Source organism: Convolutriloba macropyga, chromosome 8 (assembly GCF_964194025.1).
Source record: "Convolutriloba macropyga chromosome 8, txConMacr16.3, whole genome shotgun sequence".
Lineage (NCBI taxonomy): Eukaryota > Metazoa > Xenacoelomorpha > Acoela > Convolutidae > Convolutriloba > Convolutriloba macropyga.
The window spans coordinates 15,892,138-15,908,677 of record NC_134475.1 but is presented as its reverse complement, the minus strand read 5'-3'; the positions used below and the strand labels follow the sequence as shown (position 1 = coordinate 15,908,677).

The 16,540-nt window shown below is 33.7% G+C and overlaps 2 protein-coding genes across 4 annotated transcripts in view; both read left to right on the top strand.

Annotated features, from left to right (window-relative positions):
• The window catches only part of LOC142344509 (2,3-bisphosphoglycerate-independent phosphoglycerate mutase-like), a 57,625-nt gene extending 53,984 nt beyond the window's left edge, over positions 1-3,641 (top strand). The window contains exon 6 of the mRNA XM_075396223.1: positions 3,417-3,641. Within this exon, the coding sequence (XP_075252338.1) occupies positions 3,417-3,548 (132 nt within the window). The 3' untranslated portion in view covers positions 3,549-3,641. The remainder of the gene's footprint in view (positions 1-3,416) is intronic.
• A 979-nt stretch (positions 3,642-4,620) lies between these two features.
• Positions 4,621-16,540, top strand: part of LOC142344506 (AP-3 complex subunit beta-1-like) — a 120,058-nt gene continuing 108,138 nt past the window's right edge. For all 3 annotated transcript variants that reach the window (XM_075396213.1, XM_075396212.1, XM_075396211.1), the window contains exon 1: positions 4,621-4,771. The gene's annotated coding sequence lies outside the window, so the exon portion shown is untranslated. The remainder of the gene's footprint in view (positions 4,772-16,540) is intronic.

Sequence of the window (16,540 nt, the reverse complement as noted above, 5' to 3'; positions counted from 1 at the left end):
TTTGATTTTTACTGTTTTTTCGATTTTTTGGATCGGATTTTTTTCTAAATGGTTTTTCCAATCCATTCATAGTCCGTTTTAGGTCTAGTTTTTTTTTATTCAATGAAAATTCTTTGAACTGTACGTCAGGACTTGTCCTGCTGTTTTTTTGTTTCGTCGTCTGACGCTCTTTTTTGTTTTACATTTGTTCACACAGCAAAGCTGAAAAAGTCAAATTTTCTGAATGACTTCTTCCTCTCACTAACGGCATTTCCGCGCGTGACGTCATTTCTCACTCGCTTTAGCGAAAGTTTTTAGGTTATTTGCGTGATTAGATTTTGATCATACGTGACTTACCTCACTCAATAAAAATGACTTTTGCACTTTAAAACTTAAGGTTAAATTGAATGTGTTTAAGGTCAAAGGAACTCATATGTGAAGTAAAGGTCCCTAATAAGAGGCTTCTTTGGAATGAATTTTAACAAGCTTTATGAGCGGCGTCGATTTTTTCAATTTAGATCTGTATCTGTTTCTATCTCTATTATAAGGCACGCAGGTCTATTCTTTCGCAGCTATTCCGGCAATCTGCCGGCTATGTTTTTAATGTTGGGACATCTTGGATATTTTTTGAGCTTTTCTTGAAGACATCAAGGTGCAATTGATAGCCATTTTGTCATTGTGCGCTTTCAGACGCTTTTTCATCTCTTCCTTCTGAAAACTTTTATTGTCTGTGAGGGTATTGTTGGCTGCGATTGTTTATTTAGCGGATACATGACAATTTACCCAATTCCATTTTGCGCAATGCCAATTTACTAAATGCCATTTTACCTCCATTTTTACCCAATGCCATTTTACCCGATGCCAACTTACTCAATCCCAAAGTAGCCAATTTTGAGAACTACCCAATATTTCGATCTGATTCTAATTAATGCTCTTTTCAATTTCAATGCAAAGTGCATAAGGCTAATTACGCCGTATAAATAAAACGGCTCTGTTGTAGTTCAAAGCAAATGACGGAAAGCATGCATTAAGAAATGCGAAACAAGAGATTACTTTGTACCAAAAAGTTTATGTCCTAAAAGGCGGCTGTTAGATCAAAGTATTTTTTAGGTCACAGACACTCGGTCCTTTAAGTTTTAAAATGAGTGCAATGCAATATTTAAATCAAAATTAACGCTTTTTGTCAAGCACAGTTGGTTTAGTGGATTGTTCACTCAGTCTGACCAGTATACGCGGTAGTACAATTCCCGTCGATGAAAAAATTGTCCCGGAAATTTCAAAAAATTAAAGCAAAAAGGCAAACGGGGCAAAAAATGTTTGGAAAATAGGAAAAACTATGTCAAAATCAGGGAAGCCAATTGTGATAGTCAATAGAAAAGAAGGATGAAAGCCTTCATGATCGCTAAGCCCTTAGCTGCGTCTCTGCTACGATTGCAGAGCTGCGAGGGGTATTGAGCTTCTTTTGTGTTCCGTCCAATTGTTTCATCTTTAATATAAGTCTTGTGGAAATAATAAGTAAGATCGTCGATCATTTGTAAAGATTCTTATTCTATTTCGAGGACCTCCGAAACTTGTATCTCTTCAATCGCCTAGTCGAAAGAGGCCGAAACCATATACGCCTGTACACAACTGAAAGGTGGTATCATTCGCAGGGCAAGTGCAACAAGCTCTTCGTTGTTTTCGTACAATTTTTAGGCCGATTTCAGATATCTTTCTATTGAAACTGACAATGGTGAGAATAACAATCTTTGATTTCGCGTGTAGGATACTGTTCAGCAAACATATTGATTGCTGCCGTTTCAAAATCCAAAAGAATTTTATGGGGTGCAACACTCCCCGTGAGTTTACTCAGGCCGACGAGTAGTTTTCTGTCTGAATTCTCCCTTTTGTTATTGAGCAACGCATAGATATACAAAGAGGGTAAAAACCTCCAATCTGAATATATACGGTATACAGCTAGTAGAATTAGATAGGGGGTGATTTTAAAAGTGCTATTGCTCTGCCATAAAGATTTGTTGGCTGTCAGCGATTGCAGATTTTCTCTGTTTCTAGAAATTAACATTCGCTCGTTATCTTATTTAACGGTATCATACAGACATAATTCTTGAAATTGTGCCGGAATATCGAGTCTGTCTATTATGGGTGGCTCTTTTGTTTTCTCTTACCTTTTGACCATTGGGGCTCCAGTTGGTTGCTGATTGTGTCGGCATGGACATTTGGTCACAATATCTGACCCGATTGGCTGAAGGTTACTCGCAATGATCGTATTATTTACTGGATTCTGCTCTGTTCTGGTTGTTTTTTTTTCATGTTGCCCACATTTTGTTTCGCTTCATTGTGCCCAGGAATAATTTCATGGTTGTCTTCATTTTTCGTATATAATAATTGCTTGTTGGCTGTAATGGCAGTCTTTTTGCATTTGTTCGGGTTTCTTTTTAAACACTTCCAATGCGTTGTCGATTTTTATTGTATTTTTTGTGAAAATCTTTGTCGTCAATGATCGAAGTCAATCTATCTCGCTGTGACGTAACCCAAGTAATTGAACTCATTCTATGCGTATAATTTTTCTCAGAATTTTTGCTCAGAATGATGCCTCAAAAAGGTTTATTTAATACATTTTAGTATATGTGGTTTTTGCGTCCTTTGTAATTTAAGTTTAATCCTAGTAATCGATTAATTACCTTATCTCTTGTTAATTGTTGACTGGTACCTAAAAGATAACATTATTGTTTAAGTGCACTTGGTTACTTAATACCGTGTTATTTTTTGACGGGTACCTAATTGTTCAGATTATACTAATTATTAGATGCTAAGGGTAATTTGGCATTGGGTAAATTGTACTGATGCCTTATTTAACTGATAGTTTTCTTTAAAATGCTTGAAGTCGGATTTTGTTCCAAAATTTCATTAAATTAAATTGAATCAAATTACTCAATATTTGGCAGTTCGGAAGTTAATATTGAACGTTTGTATCCCTCTGAAATGGTTATAAATTTCTGATCTTTCTGTTTAAAGCGTTTTTCACGTTTTTCTAGGCTTGGTTGCATGTATTTTAGTCTGTTTGGTTCTTCATTTAGTGCATAGAATTGATACTTTGGAGTAGCAACTTAAGCATTTTGAAACAATCATGGGAAACTAAATATAATGCGTTCTGCCGTTTGTTCTTTTTGCCTTCTTTCGTCAACTTACTAACGAGTCAGATTTTGTAATTATTTTTCACATATATTTTGGGGTATCTACTCAAAATAATTGAAATCTGCTTGGAATTTGATTTAATTGTTCCATTTTGTGATATATAATAAGTTATAATAACAGTTTTCGAAGCGCCTTAGTGAAGTTATTGACCCCCGCTAGAACAAACTACAATCAAAACGCTGATCAAAATGAAGAGAATTTTGACGAAAGTTAGTCGGTCATGTTTTCTATGATTCTTTTAGGGAAAATACGTGTGGAAGCAAGTGACAAGAAACACGACATTGCAAGATGTAGCTCCGACTGTGTTGGAACTGCTAGGACTGCCAGTGCCCGAGGACATGGAGGGAGAATCTTTACTCAATTTGGGAGCTTAAATATCACTTCGATCACAAATCAGTAGCTAATTCACAATAACCAACTTCCTTCACTTTTACACGTTCAATATCGATGAAAAATAATACATGGTTAAAATTGCTGAATGAGAACTGAACGGCGACAGAATATATATCAAAATGCTTTGTTTTGCAAACGTGAAAAAAGTATGAAAAAATAGCATGCTTCTTGCCTTAATGATGAGTATTACTGCCTAATGAGAGCCTAATACAATGAATAATCCCTTTTAAAGAAATTTTTTATACTAGTTATATATTGCCATGTTCAATGGGGGAGCACAAAATTGTCCGTGTTTGGTATGTAGACATGAGGGTGGAGTGTATAGGTGAAGGAACAATTAACAGCAGTAATTTCCAGTACTCAACAAATGCTTTAATTTAACTAATACTAGCCAGCTGACATTATTCTGTAGCTGTTTTGATGCATTTATCTTTCTACTTCACGCGTTGTTAGCCGCAAAAGAATATCGAGAATTGATCGCTCACTTGTAGGGGTGAATGTAATTGAGACTGACATCTCAGATTAACAGAACTTATTCTGAAAATGATTAATTGATCATTGCCATTACTTGCACTTTACAAGTACACTCACTGAACATTCTATAAATGAACATCTTTGACATTGTGTTTTGGAATTGATATTAAATTGTACAAAGCAGAGGTTAGTTTTTGAACACTCGTTTTTTTTAACTAGAAAAAGGAGTAGCACTAGATTAATTTTCACGCTTTGGTAATTGCAATTATTTCAACAAGCCTAATGCTATTTATCAGTTGAAAAAAGAAGAAGCGTTATTTGAGAAAAAAAAATACATCACGCATTATAGAGGTAAAAAGTATGATTTGCATAAATTGTGTGGGGTTATCTTTTACGTGTTATGTCTGGTGGCCTTTATTTACATTTAGGAGAGGTATTAAAACAAATTTACGAAACTGATTAGAATCCCAATTAGCATTTACAATGATATTGTAATTTGTTATCCGCCTGGTAGTACTTACTTGGTCTTGGGCTTTCGTCTTTTAGGTCCATAACTGTTATTTGGCCATGTGTATGAACGCTTTTCATACTTTTGAACTGTTTCAGAGTTTATTGCTTTGATTTAGACCTGTGGTTGGGTACTTTAATTTCCTGACTGTTTGTGCAAAATTGTTTGACAACATCTACGACAGACAGTAGTGTTGGCCCAGCTGAACGGCACCGATAAAAAGTGAGTTGATGCTGGCTTCTAAAAGTTGCCACTCAGGCAAGCTTGGTTTTAAAATTATGCCTGTTCAACTAATCATTTGTTTAAGATAATAAATTTATTCGTCACATACACGTTAATGGCTCTCAAACTAAGTTTGTAACAATTATATTTGTCCTGTTGGTCTTTCTTCTTGGCTAGGGTGGTCAATTTTCTACATTGGAGTGTATCGGAATTCTTCTGGTAATGTTTTTTTAAGATGTGTTCGCACGTTTTCCTGTTTTTTCAAGTCAATGGAGTACTGTTTTTGGTCAATCCGAAACGTAAGTGGAGCCAGTCGAATTGATGTGATGATATTGGTCACTCCGAAAAAAATGTAGTGCAAAAAACCTATCGATTTTGCGCCGTAAAAAAGGAAATCAATTGCTCGCTACTGTTTTATTGTTCATATCGGGCAATTTGACCTTTATTTTTACTGTTTTGTTCTTTTATCGGATTGTTAAATGCTCTCGTAGAGAAGTAATTTTTGTAAACGTGTGTGTCTTTTTTATGCCAAGTTTTCGCTTGACCGTTTTGACTTTTCGAGTGACTTTTACGCCCTTAAGTTTATGCGTTTCGGGTGATCTAAAATTCTTTCTAAATCACAATTTCAAGCAGCTGAACTCAATTGGCGGCAGTATAATACTAAGTCGAACGAAAAGTGCGACGAAACTGGTGCCATTTTTAAATTTAAATCTTAATAGTGGTGTATGTTAACCTCTAATGTGGTTATTTGAAGCCCAGTATTGAGCTTCTTAGTCCCATTTAAGCACTCCGTCCCTCCCGCCTCCGACTGAAGCAGGCTGCAATTGAGCAATTGATTAGAGCACCCACTAGTCGTTCGACAGCAATTCTTCCGACGTTTAGTCAGTTATGTTTTTTGCTGTAGTCTATAGGTTTTGATTTTACCGATACAGAAAATATTTAAAGCATCGAAGTCAAAAAATAAACAGACGCTTAGTTTAATCAGAATTTTTATCGAAAAATAAAATGAGAAGATAAGCATCTAGTTTCTTTTTCTTTGAAATAAGAGAATTCTTGAGACAATTTAGTATATTATAGTTGATTTCTCCGATGTCGTTCGCCTAGAAAACGTATCAGCATTTATAACTGTGATACTCATTATGTACAAGAAAACTAGAGAAAAAATTAATATAGGGAAAGAGGAAAAAGCAGACTTTTTTGAACTGTACTGTTCATCTTGATCAAAATTCTTTGTATAGGGACTCTATATCAACGACAACTTAATTTCGCGGAAAAATTATAGGAACTCCACACATTTTTCGAATTGAGATGAACAAGATCAAAAAGCCTCACTAATACATAATTATGAGTTTTACCGAAACTGTTTTTGATGACAAAATCATGGTAATAAAGGTTGCTCTTAATCTTAAACCTTTGACCGCATTTTACGACTTCCCTAAACATTTGACCCCCTCCCCCTAATTCTAGCATCCCTAAGATCCAGCTGGTTACTACCGAAGCAAAACCCTCGCCGCCTTCTTGAGAGCAGGTCGCCCGACTTTAGTCGGTTATGTTACTCAATCTTTTCATAGATGATTCTTGGTCTTGTTTTTTCTTTAAGTCTAAAAATTCTTTGAGTTGTTGGTGAGGTCTTTGAGTTGTAAGTCAGGCCCCGCTATTTTTTTAATAGCCGCAAAGCGATAGCTGGGGCTATTTTTGGCTTTCTCTTAGTTTTACAATTCAAAGAATTTGTATTGTGTTAGGGCGCTGTCTTTTTCAAGATCTGTTCAATAATTTTTCATGATTTTTGAAGTCAAATTGGAGTAGCGATTTTGGTCACGTCGAACCAGTAGGGGGAGCGAAAAACCGCGTGCTTTTGCAGCGTGAATTTCTTGACTCTAATTTTAATGTAGAGTGGGAAAACGGTGTTTGAACAAAAAATCGCTTTCTCGCTTGTGGTTTTTTGTTCTCATGCGGCAATTTCACTTTGATTTTTACTGTTTTTTCGATTTTTTGGATCGGATTTTTTTCTAAATGGTTTTCCCAATCCATTCAAAGTTCATTCTAGGCCTAGTTTTTTGTTTGAACTAAATTTCAATTTCTCGCTAGTGTTCTTATGTTCACATGAGGCATTTTGACTTTGATTTTCTGTTTTTTTTTTAAATTTTTTCATCTGATTTTTTTTAGAAGTTGTTTTCCCAATTCACTCATTCCGTCCTAGGTCTAGTATTTTGTTTACTCAATCGAAATTGATTTTGTCAATTGTTTTGATCTCATTTCTGGCAACTTTTAGCTTGTTCGCAGTAAATACGGTCAAGTTTCTTTCAAATAAGCAAAACTATTTAACTTATTTGGTTTTCGTTAACAACGACTTCTTCGTTTTGGTGTTACAAGTTTTAATACAAATTGTTTTGATATTTGTGCTTTATTGCCCATTTTTGCTGTTCTTTTGTTTGAGGTTGATTGTCATTTTACTCAAAAATTCAATCGTAAAAAACGCATAAATTATGCAGTTGAATATATATTTTTTTTCTTAACTTAAAGTTTTTAAGGTCTGCGACTCAGTTCTCTTGCAGAATTTGTAGTTTTAAATTTTGCCCTGTATTTGTTGTTACTTTTTTTTGTATACCGTGTATTGGTCAATAAATGGTCTCGATTGCTCCTATAGATACAAAAGAACTCAGTGACTAATGTTGGTATACAGCTAATGATTTTAATAACTTTCAAAATAATTTTAAAAAAAAGTGTTCAACTTTTCTCCTTTTCTTCTGGTTTTGGTAACCTTTTTCGTATTTTATCAATTTCGTATTTTTTTTAACTTTCCTCCATTATTGAGAAACTTAGCCTCATTATTTAGAGATGTCTTTTTTGGTGAGCCAAACAATGATTTCTCTGTTTGTTAGACGTTTTGACTGGTTTCTTTATGGCTTAGTCAATTTGTTTAAGAAGAATTTTGTGAGTTTTGGATACTTTTCACCGTTTGTGGTTCTTTTTGATGTCATTTTTTGATAGTCGTTTCACTAAGGTTTTTTGATGTTCACTGGAGACTGAAGTGGAGATCAAAATTTCTCGCGGTTAATATCTTATAAATTTAATGGCTTCAACACTCTAGGTTCGTAAATTTGTTTTAATTTTTTTTTAGTTCTATTTGAATTTATTGTCATTTTTTTTGTCAATAACAATAGGCGTACTTAGTTTTCTATGACGTTGCAAAATTAACTGTCTATTCCTTTAGTTGAAAGCTGATGTTTGTTATGAATTTTTGAAAACATTTGTTTTCAGAGAAAGACAATGGGTTTTTGATCTTTGCCAATCATATTTCTGTTCACTTGAACCTTTGTTTCTCTCTATAAGTCACATCCCTTGTCCTGTGAACTAGAATATGGTCTTCATAACTGTTTTCCTCAAATTGTCGTTGTTTTTGGTACTACGAGTTTTCATAAAATATTCGTGATTCTTGAATATTTGCCCAATTTTTTTAGATCTTTGTTTTCTTTTCAGTATCACAATAATGGCCGGTTCTGTTGCCATTTGGAAGAAAAGCAATCCAAAAAAATTCAGGCTCTTAGTGAAAAGCTCATGTTTGATTTGCTGGGACACCGTTTTCAAGCAGATTCGATTTTTTTGTCTGTATTTGTTCTTTTTGTAGTCTTTTGACGTATCCTGTATAATTAAAGGTCTCAATCATTCTAAGCAGGTATAAATGAATCTTGCAATGATTTCAGTGGATACATAATGTTTTTAATCAATTTGTATTTTTTTTGTATTGCGTGACTGACAGTTTTTTTTCAATCTTAGTGGAGAGAGGTTTTTTGTTCATTTCCGTGATTAAATTTTTGAGGTCACAAGTTACTTACCCCACTCTCTAAAAGGAATTCCTCACCTTGAAATTGACTATTTTTACTTAATTTAAGGAGATAAGGTCAAGTGACTACGTGTCGAATTCAACGTTGTTTGTGAGCAGCTAGTAGGAGCAGCAATATGTTAAACAGACAGTTAATCGGAAGATGCATCTCAGTATTCAATAAAAAATTTTCTATTTGGTCTGTTTCTTTTGCTATCTTTTTAACTGCTCTTGAACGAAGTTCATAGCAATTATTGTAAACGTGTGTGTCTTTTTTTTGCAAAATTTTCGCTTGACAGTTTTGACTTTCCGAGTGACTTTTACGCCCTTGACTTTTTGCGTTTTGCGTGATCTAAAGTTTTGGCTCACTATGAGTTTCAAGCAGTTGAACTTAATTGGCGGCAGTATAATACTAAAAGTCAAATGAAAAGTGCGCCGAAGTGTGCCATTTTTTAATTTATATCTTAATAGTGGTGTATGTGAATCTCTAATGTGGTTATTTGAAGCCCACTGTTGAGCTTCTAAGTCCAATTTATGCTCCCCCTCCCTCCCTCCCTCCCCCCACCGACTGAAGCAGACTTCAATTGATTAGAGCTCCCACTAGTCGTTCGAGAGCAATTCTTCCGATGTTTAATCGGTTTTGTTTGAGATTGTATATCTCAGGACGCTATTGCGGCTCTTTCCTTGCAATCTGCTAGCTACGTTATTTGCTTCACATTTTGATCATGTTTTTAATTTTATCTATGTCAAGATTTTCACTTTGGACTCGTGACTTTTCTGGCTCACTGTTCCAACTGAATGGATGTTAAATTATTTCACTCATTATTGTATTACGCAATGGAGTGAATACCGTCATTGCCAAACGAGCAGATTCAAAAGAAACGGGATAAATGGATGAAGCCCGGTCATTAAGCTATGCTGCATCAGTTTGGCAATCTGCATTAGAGAGATTGATAGCTGACATCGGTATTAAGCTTATTAGCTTTCAGTTTAGGAGTTTGTTTTAGGAGTTTTAATTATGTATAGTTTTAGAATCTGACTGAAAACTGCACACAGAAGTGGAACACGTTTTGACATTGAAAAAATGTTAAAATATGGCTTGCAAGGGAACTCAAAATTGTTTTGCCTCTCATTTTATGTTATGATTTTCTGAATGTTTTTAAGAGAGACAAATTGAGAATTTTTTGACAAACTATTAAATATCTACTTTGCTCTTTTAATGAAAATTTGAGTTTAATTTATCAACAGACTGAATTTTGTTGCACAGAAACAGCCGCGTTCTTCGTGGATAAGGTAGTGATCTCAGAATGGGATTGTTTCTATCCTGAATGCATATGCTATATCTATCTGCTTTAACAGAAAACATTACTAGAAGTTTTGCTATTTGAAAATGATAATAGTTTCCTGGTTTTACAATGGAGTAAAAAACAGTACAAAATTTTATTTTAGATAAAATTTGTTGAATGTGTTCTTGACAGTTTTGGTTGTTGCCTATATTTGTCTCTGTATTGCATGTAATTAATTTTTTCGACCCCCACTTTAGTGGGGAGTGAGGAACTATATACTCAAATCGGTTTTTTTTCTACAGACAATTTTGACCGATCGATACCATTAGAAAGCACGTACATCCTAGAATATGGAAATAAAAATATTTGTCAAATTTCGTTTTTTACAGGGAGTTATCGTGATTTAAAGCTTTAGTGAATATTCGACAGTTTTTTTCACATTTTCCATAATTTTCGCTAAAATTTGGCTGAATTTTGCTAATATAATTTAAAACATGTTAAAATTTTTAATAAAATTTTTTTTCGTTAAAGATAAAAGAGCGTTGCTGAATTGTTTGATTGAATTTTTTTGGCTAAAACTTCGGATACATTTTTCAAAATGCAAATTTTTCTCATCAAAATTGGCGTAAAATATTCTTTTTTGGTACACTTTGTTAAATTTTGACAGAAGTAGAAACGCTGACACAGACTGCGTAATCTCCAAAAAAGCTTGTTGGAATTAGGTGCCCTATAAAAGTCTTATAGAATTGATATTTACCCGTTTATTGCAATTTTAACTCAATATTTATACAAAAAGAATGATCGTTTTTTTTATTCAACTAATTAACTTACCGAGTGATTTTTTTCACAAATATTTGGAATAATTGGGTGGTTTGTTGGGCGCGCGGCAAAATCAGAGGTTTTGTACAATCAGAAATTTGTAATTTTTAATAGCCGCCTCAGCTTAGCCGGCTATTATAGCGCTCCTATTTTTCACTTCGTCGAATAAAACCTTTTTGCTTTACCTTAGTACACAGCTTTTTCAACATCTTGCTTGAAATCTTTGACTTCTCCAGGCTAGATTCACTCCTCTCACTCTGCTAAAATTGTTTTTAGACAGCAGTTGCTCAGCAAAGCATTTCAAAATGAACAGTGTCAGTGTTAAAAAGACAAATCAGAAATAAAGACAGCATAAACCCATAAAGCCCGATTTTAGATGCCCGTTACTCAAATTTTGTTCTGAGTTATCATCTCTAATACTTATTGGTATTGATACTAACCCCTATGTGGTCTCATTACGAAACAGAAGTATGTTCAGCTCAAAATGACGTCAAAATAATTCGCACTTTAAAATTGTTGGTACAAGTTTTTTTTTCAATAGCTTTTTCTCTTTCAACCCAAATATTGGTTACGGGAAACGACGTCGGCTATTTTCTGGCAGTCTGCTGGGTATGTTTAATTGAGCGCTGCTTTTTCAAAATAGTTTGCTTCATTGTTTTTTGCTTCATAAGTTAATTACTGAAAAATTTTCATTTCACGGCTAAATAAAGGACAGCTCCCATTTACGTAACGAAGAGGTCAATTGTACATATATTTTTTTTCCCGAGAAGACCCAATGGTTTTGATGAGTTTCAGTAAACTTTAGGTGTATTCTTGTGTTTTGCCTGCATTTATTTTTTTTTGCAGTCTGATTGCAGTCTAATACTCACTGATCAAAGATCCAAATGGCTTCTTCAAGAGGTTCAAGCAAACCTATACAATGCATTTGGTTGTTATCTAATGTCTGTTATGACATCGATTATAATTGTTTTAAGAAAATTTCAGTGATTTTTGATTTTGTCAATTGTTTTGATCTCATTTCTGGCAACTTTTAGCTTGTTCGCAGTAAATACGGTCAAGTTTCTTTCAAATAAGCAAAACTATTTAACTTATTTGGTTTTCTTTAACAACGACTTCTTCGTTTTGGTGTTACAAGTTTTAATAAAAATTGTTTTGATATTTGTGCTTTATTGCCCATTTTTGCTGTTCTTTTGTTTGAGGTTGATTGTCATTTTACTCAAAAATTCAATCGTAAAAAACGCATAAATTATGCAGTTGAATATATATTTTTTTCTTAACTTAAGGTTTTTAAGGTCTGCGACTCAGTTCTCTTGCAGAATTTGTAGTTTTAAATTTTGCCCTGTATTTGTTGTTACTTTTTTTTGTATACCGTATATTGGTCAATAAATGGTCTCGATTGCTCCTATAGATACAAAAGAACTCAGTGACTAATGTTGGTATACAGCTAATGATTTTAATAACTTTCAAAATAATTTTTAAAAAAAGTGTTCAACTTTTCTCCTTTTCTTCTGGTTTTGGTAACCTTTTTCGTATTTTATCAATTTCGTATTTTTTTTAACTTTCCTCCATTATTGAGAAACTTAGCCTCATTATTTAGAGATGTCTTTTTTGGTGAGCCAAACAATGATTTCTCTGTTTGTTAGACGTTTTGACTGGTTTCTTTATGGCTTAGTCAATTTGTTTAAGAAGAATTTTGTGAGTTTTGGATACTTTTCACCGTTTGTGGTTCTTTTTGATGTCATTTTTTGATAGTCGTTTCACTAAGGTTTTTTGATGTTCACTGGAGACTGAAGTGGAGATCAAAATTTCTCGCGGTTAATATCTTATAAATTTAATGGCTTCAACACTCTAGGTTCGTAAATTTGTTTTAATTTTTTTTTAGTTCTATTTGAATTTATTGTCATTTTTTTTGTCAATAATAATAGGCGTACTTAGTTTTCTATGACGTTGCAAAATTAACTGTCTATTCCTTTAGTTGAAAGCTGATGTTTGTTATGAATTTTTGAAAACATTTGTTTTCAGAGAAAGACAATGGGTTTTTGATCTTTGCCAATCATATTTCTGTTCACTTGAACCTTTGTTTCTCTCTATAAGTCACATCCCTTGTCCTGTGAACTAGAATATGGTCTTCATAACTGTTTTCCTCAAATTGTCGTTGTTTTTGGTACTACGAGTTTTCATAAAATATTCGTGATTCTTGAATATTTGCCCATTTTTTTTAGAATTTTGTTTTCTTTTCACAGTATCACAATAATGGCCGGTTCTGTTGCCATTTGGAAAAGCAATCCAAAAAAATTCATGTTCTTAGTGAAAAGCTCTTGTTTGATTTGCTGGGACACCGTTTTCAAGCAGATTCGATTTTTTTTGTCTGTATTTGTTCTTTTTGTAGTCTTTTGACGTATCCTGTATAATTAAAGGTCTCAATCATTCTAAGCAGGTATAAATGAATCTTGCAATGATTTCAGTGGATACATAATGTTTTTAATCAATTTGTATTTTTTTTTGTATTGCGTGACTGACAGTTTTTTTTCAATCTTAGTGGAGAGAGGTTTTTTGTTCATTTCCGTGATTAAATTTTTGAGGTCACAAGTTACTTGCCCCACTCTCTAAAAGGAATTCCTCACCTTGAAATTGACTATTTTTACTTAATTCAAGGAGATAAGGTCAAGTGACTACGTGTCGAATTCAACGTTGTTTGTGAGCAGCTAGTAGGAGCAGCAATATGTTAAACAGACAGTTAATCGGAAGATGCATCTCAGTATTCAATAAAAAAATTTTCTATTTGGTCTGTTTCTTTTGCTATCTTTTTAATTGCTCTTGAACGAAGTTCATAGCAATTATTGTAAACGTGTGTGTCTTTTTTTTGCAAAATTTTCGCTCGACAGTTTTGACTTCCGAGTGACTTTTACGCCCTTGACTTTTTGCGTTTTGCGTGATCTAAAGTTTTGGCTCACTATGAGTTTCAAGCAGTTGAACTTAATTGGCGGCAGTATAATACTAAAAGTCAAATGAAAAGTGCGCCGAAGTGTGCCATTTTTTAATTTATATCTTAATAGTGGTGTATGTGAATCTCGTGGTTATTTGAAGCCCACTATTGAGCTTCTAAGTCCAATTTATGCTCCCCCTCCCTCCCTCCCCCCACCGACTGAAGCAGACTGCAATTGATTAGAGCTCCCACTAGTCGTTCGAGAGCAATTCTTCCGATGTTTAATCGGTTTTGTTTGAGATTGTATATCTCAGGACGCTATTGCGGCTCTTTCCTTGCAATCTGCTAGCTACGTTATTTGCTTCACATTTTGATCATGTTTTTAATTTTATCTATGTCAAGATTTTCACTTTGGACTCGTGACTTTTCTGGCTCACTGTTCCAACTGAATGGATGTTAAATTATTTCACTCATTATTGTATTACGCAATGGAGTGAATACCGTCATTGCCAAACGAGCAGATTCAAAAGAAACGGGATAAATGGATGAAGCCCGGTCATTAAGCTATGCTGCATCAGTTTGGCGATCTGCATTAGAGAGATTGATAGCTGACATCGGTATTAAGCTTATTAGCTTTCAGTTTAGGAGTTTGTTTTAGGAGTTTTAATTATGTATAGTTTTAGAATCTGACTGAAAACTGCACACAGAAGTGGAACACGTTTTGACATTGAAAAAATGTTAAAATATAGCTTGCAAGGGAACTCAAAATTGTTTTGCCTCTCATTTTATGTTATGATTTTCTGAATGTTTTTAAGAGAGACAAATTGAGAATTTTTTGACAAACTATTAAATATCTACTTTGCCCTTTTAATGAAAATTTGAGTTTAATTTATCAACAGACTGAATTATGTTGCACAGAAACAGCCGCGTTCTTCGTGGATAAGGTAGTGATCTCAGAATGGGATTGTTTCTATCCTGAATGCATATGCTATATCTATCCGCTTTAACAGAAAACACTACTAGAAGTTTTGCTATTTGAAAATGATAATAAAAATAGTTTCCTGGTTTTACAGTGGAGTAAAAAACAGTACAAAATTTTATTTTAGATAAAATTTGTTGAATGTGTTCTTGACAGTTTTGGTTGTTGCCTATATTTGTCTCTGTATTGCATGCAATTAATTTTTCCGACCCCCACTTTAGTGGGGAGTGAGGAACTATATACTCAAATCGGTTTTTTTTGTACAGACAATTTTGACCGATCGACACCATTAGAAAGCACGTACATCCTAGAATATGGAAATAAAAATGTTTGTCAAATTTCGTTTTTTACAGGGAGTTATCGTGGTTTAAAGCTTTAGTGAATATTCGACAGTTTTTTTCACATTTTCCTTAATTTTCGCTAAAATTGGGCTGAATTTTGCTAATATAATTTAAAACATGTTAAAATTTTTAATAAAATTTTTTTTTTCGTTAAAGATAAAAGAGCGTTGCTGAATTGTTTGATTGAATTTTTTTGGCTAAAATTTTGGATACATTTTTCAAAATGCAAATTTCAAAATGCAAAATTGGCGTAAAATATTCTTTTTTGGTACACTTTGTTAAATTTTGACAGAAGTAGAAACGCTGACACAGACTGCGTAATCTCCAAAAAAGCTTGTTGGAATTAGGTGCCCTATAAAAGTCTTATAGAATTGATATTTACCCGTTTATTGCCATTTTAACTCAATATTTATACAAAAAGAATAATCGTTTATTTGATGTTTCAACTAATTAACTTACCGAGTGATTTACTTCACAAATATTTGGAATAATTGGGTGGTTTGTTGGGCGCGCGGCAAAATCAGAGGATTCGTACAATCAGAAATTTTTAATTTTTAATAGCCGCCTCAGCCTAGCCGGCTTTTATAGCGCTCCTATTTTTCACTTCCTCGAATAAAACCTTTTTGCTTTACCTTAGTACACAGCTTTTTCAATATCTTGCTTGAAATCTTTGACTTCTCCAGGCTAGATTCACTCCTCTCACTCTGCTAAAATTGTTTTTAGACAGCAGTTGCTCAGCAAAGCAATTCAAAATGAACAGTGTCAGTGTTAAAAAGAGAAATCAGAAATAAAGACAGCATAAACCCATAAAGCCCGATTTTAGATGCCCGTTACTCAAATTTTGTTCTGAGTTACCATCTCTAATACTTATTGGTATTGATACTAACCCCTGTGTGGTCTCATTACGAAACAGAAGTATGTTCAGCTTAAAATGACGTCAAAATAATTCGCACTTTAAAATTGTTGGTACAAGTTTTTTTTTCAATAGCTTTTTCTCTTTCAACCCAAATATTGGTTACGGGAAACGACGTCGGCTATTTTCTGGCAATCTGCCGGGTATGTTTAATTGAGCGCTGCTTTTTCAAAATAGTTTGCTTCATTGTTTTTGCTTCATAAGTTAATTACTGAAAAATTTTCATTTCACGGCTAAATAAAGGACAGCTCCCATTTACGTAACGAAGAGGTCAATTGTACATATATTTTTTTCCCGAGAAGACTTAATGGTTTTAATGGTTTTGATGAGTTTCAGTAAACTTTAGGTGTATTCTTGTGTTTTGCCTGCATTTATTTTTTTTTGCAGTCTGATTGCAGTCTAATACTCACTGATCAAAGATCCAAATGGCTTCTTCAAGAGGTTTAAGCAAACCTATACAATGCATTTGGTTGTTATCTAATGTCTGTTATGACATCGATTATAATTGTTTTAAGAAAATTTCAGTGATTTTTGATTTTGTCAATTGTTTTGATCTCATTTCTGGCAACTTTTAGCTTGTTCGCAGTAAATACGGTCAAGTTTCTTTCAAGTAAGCAAAACTTTTTAACTTATTTGGTTTTCTTTAACAACGACTTCTTTGTTTTGGTGTTACAAGTTTTAA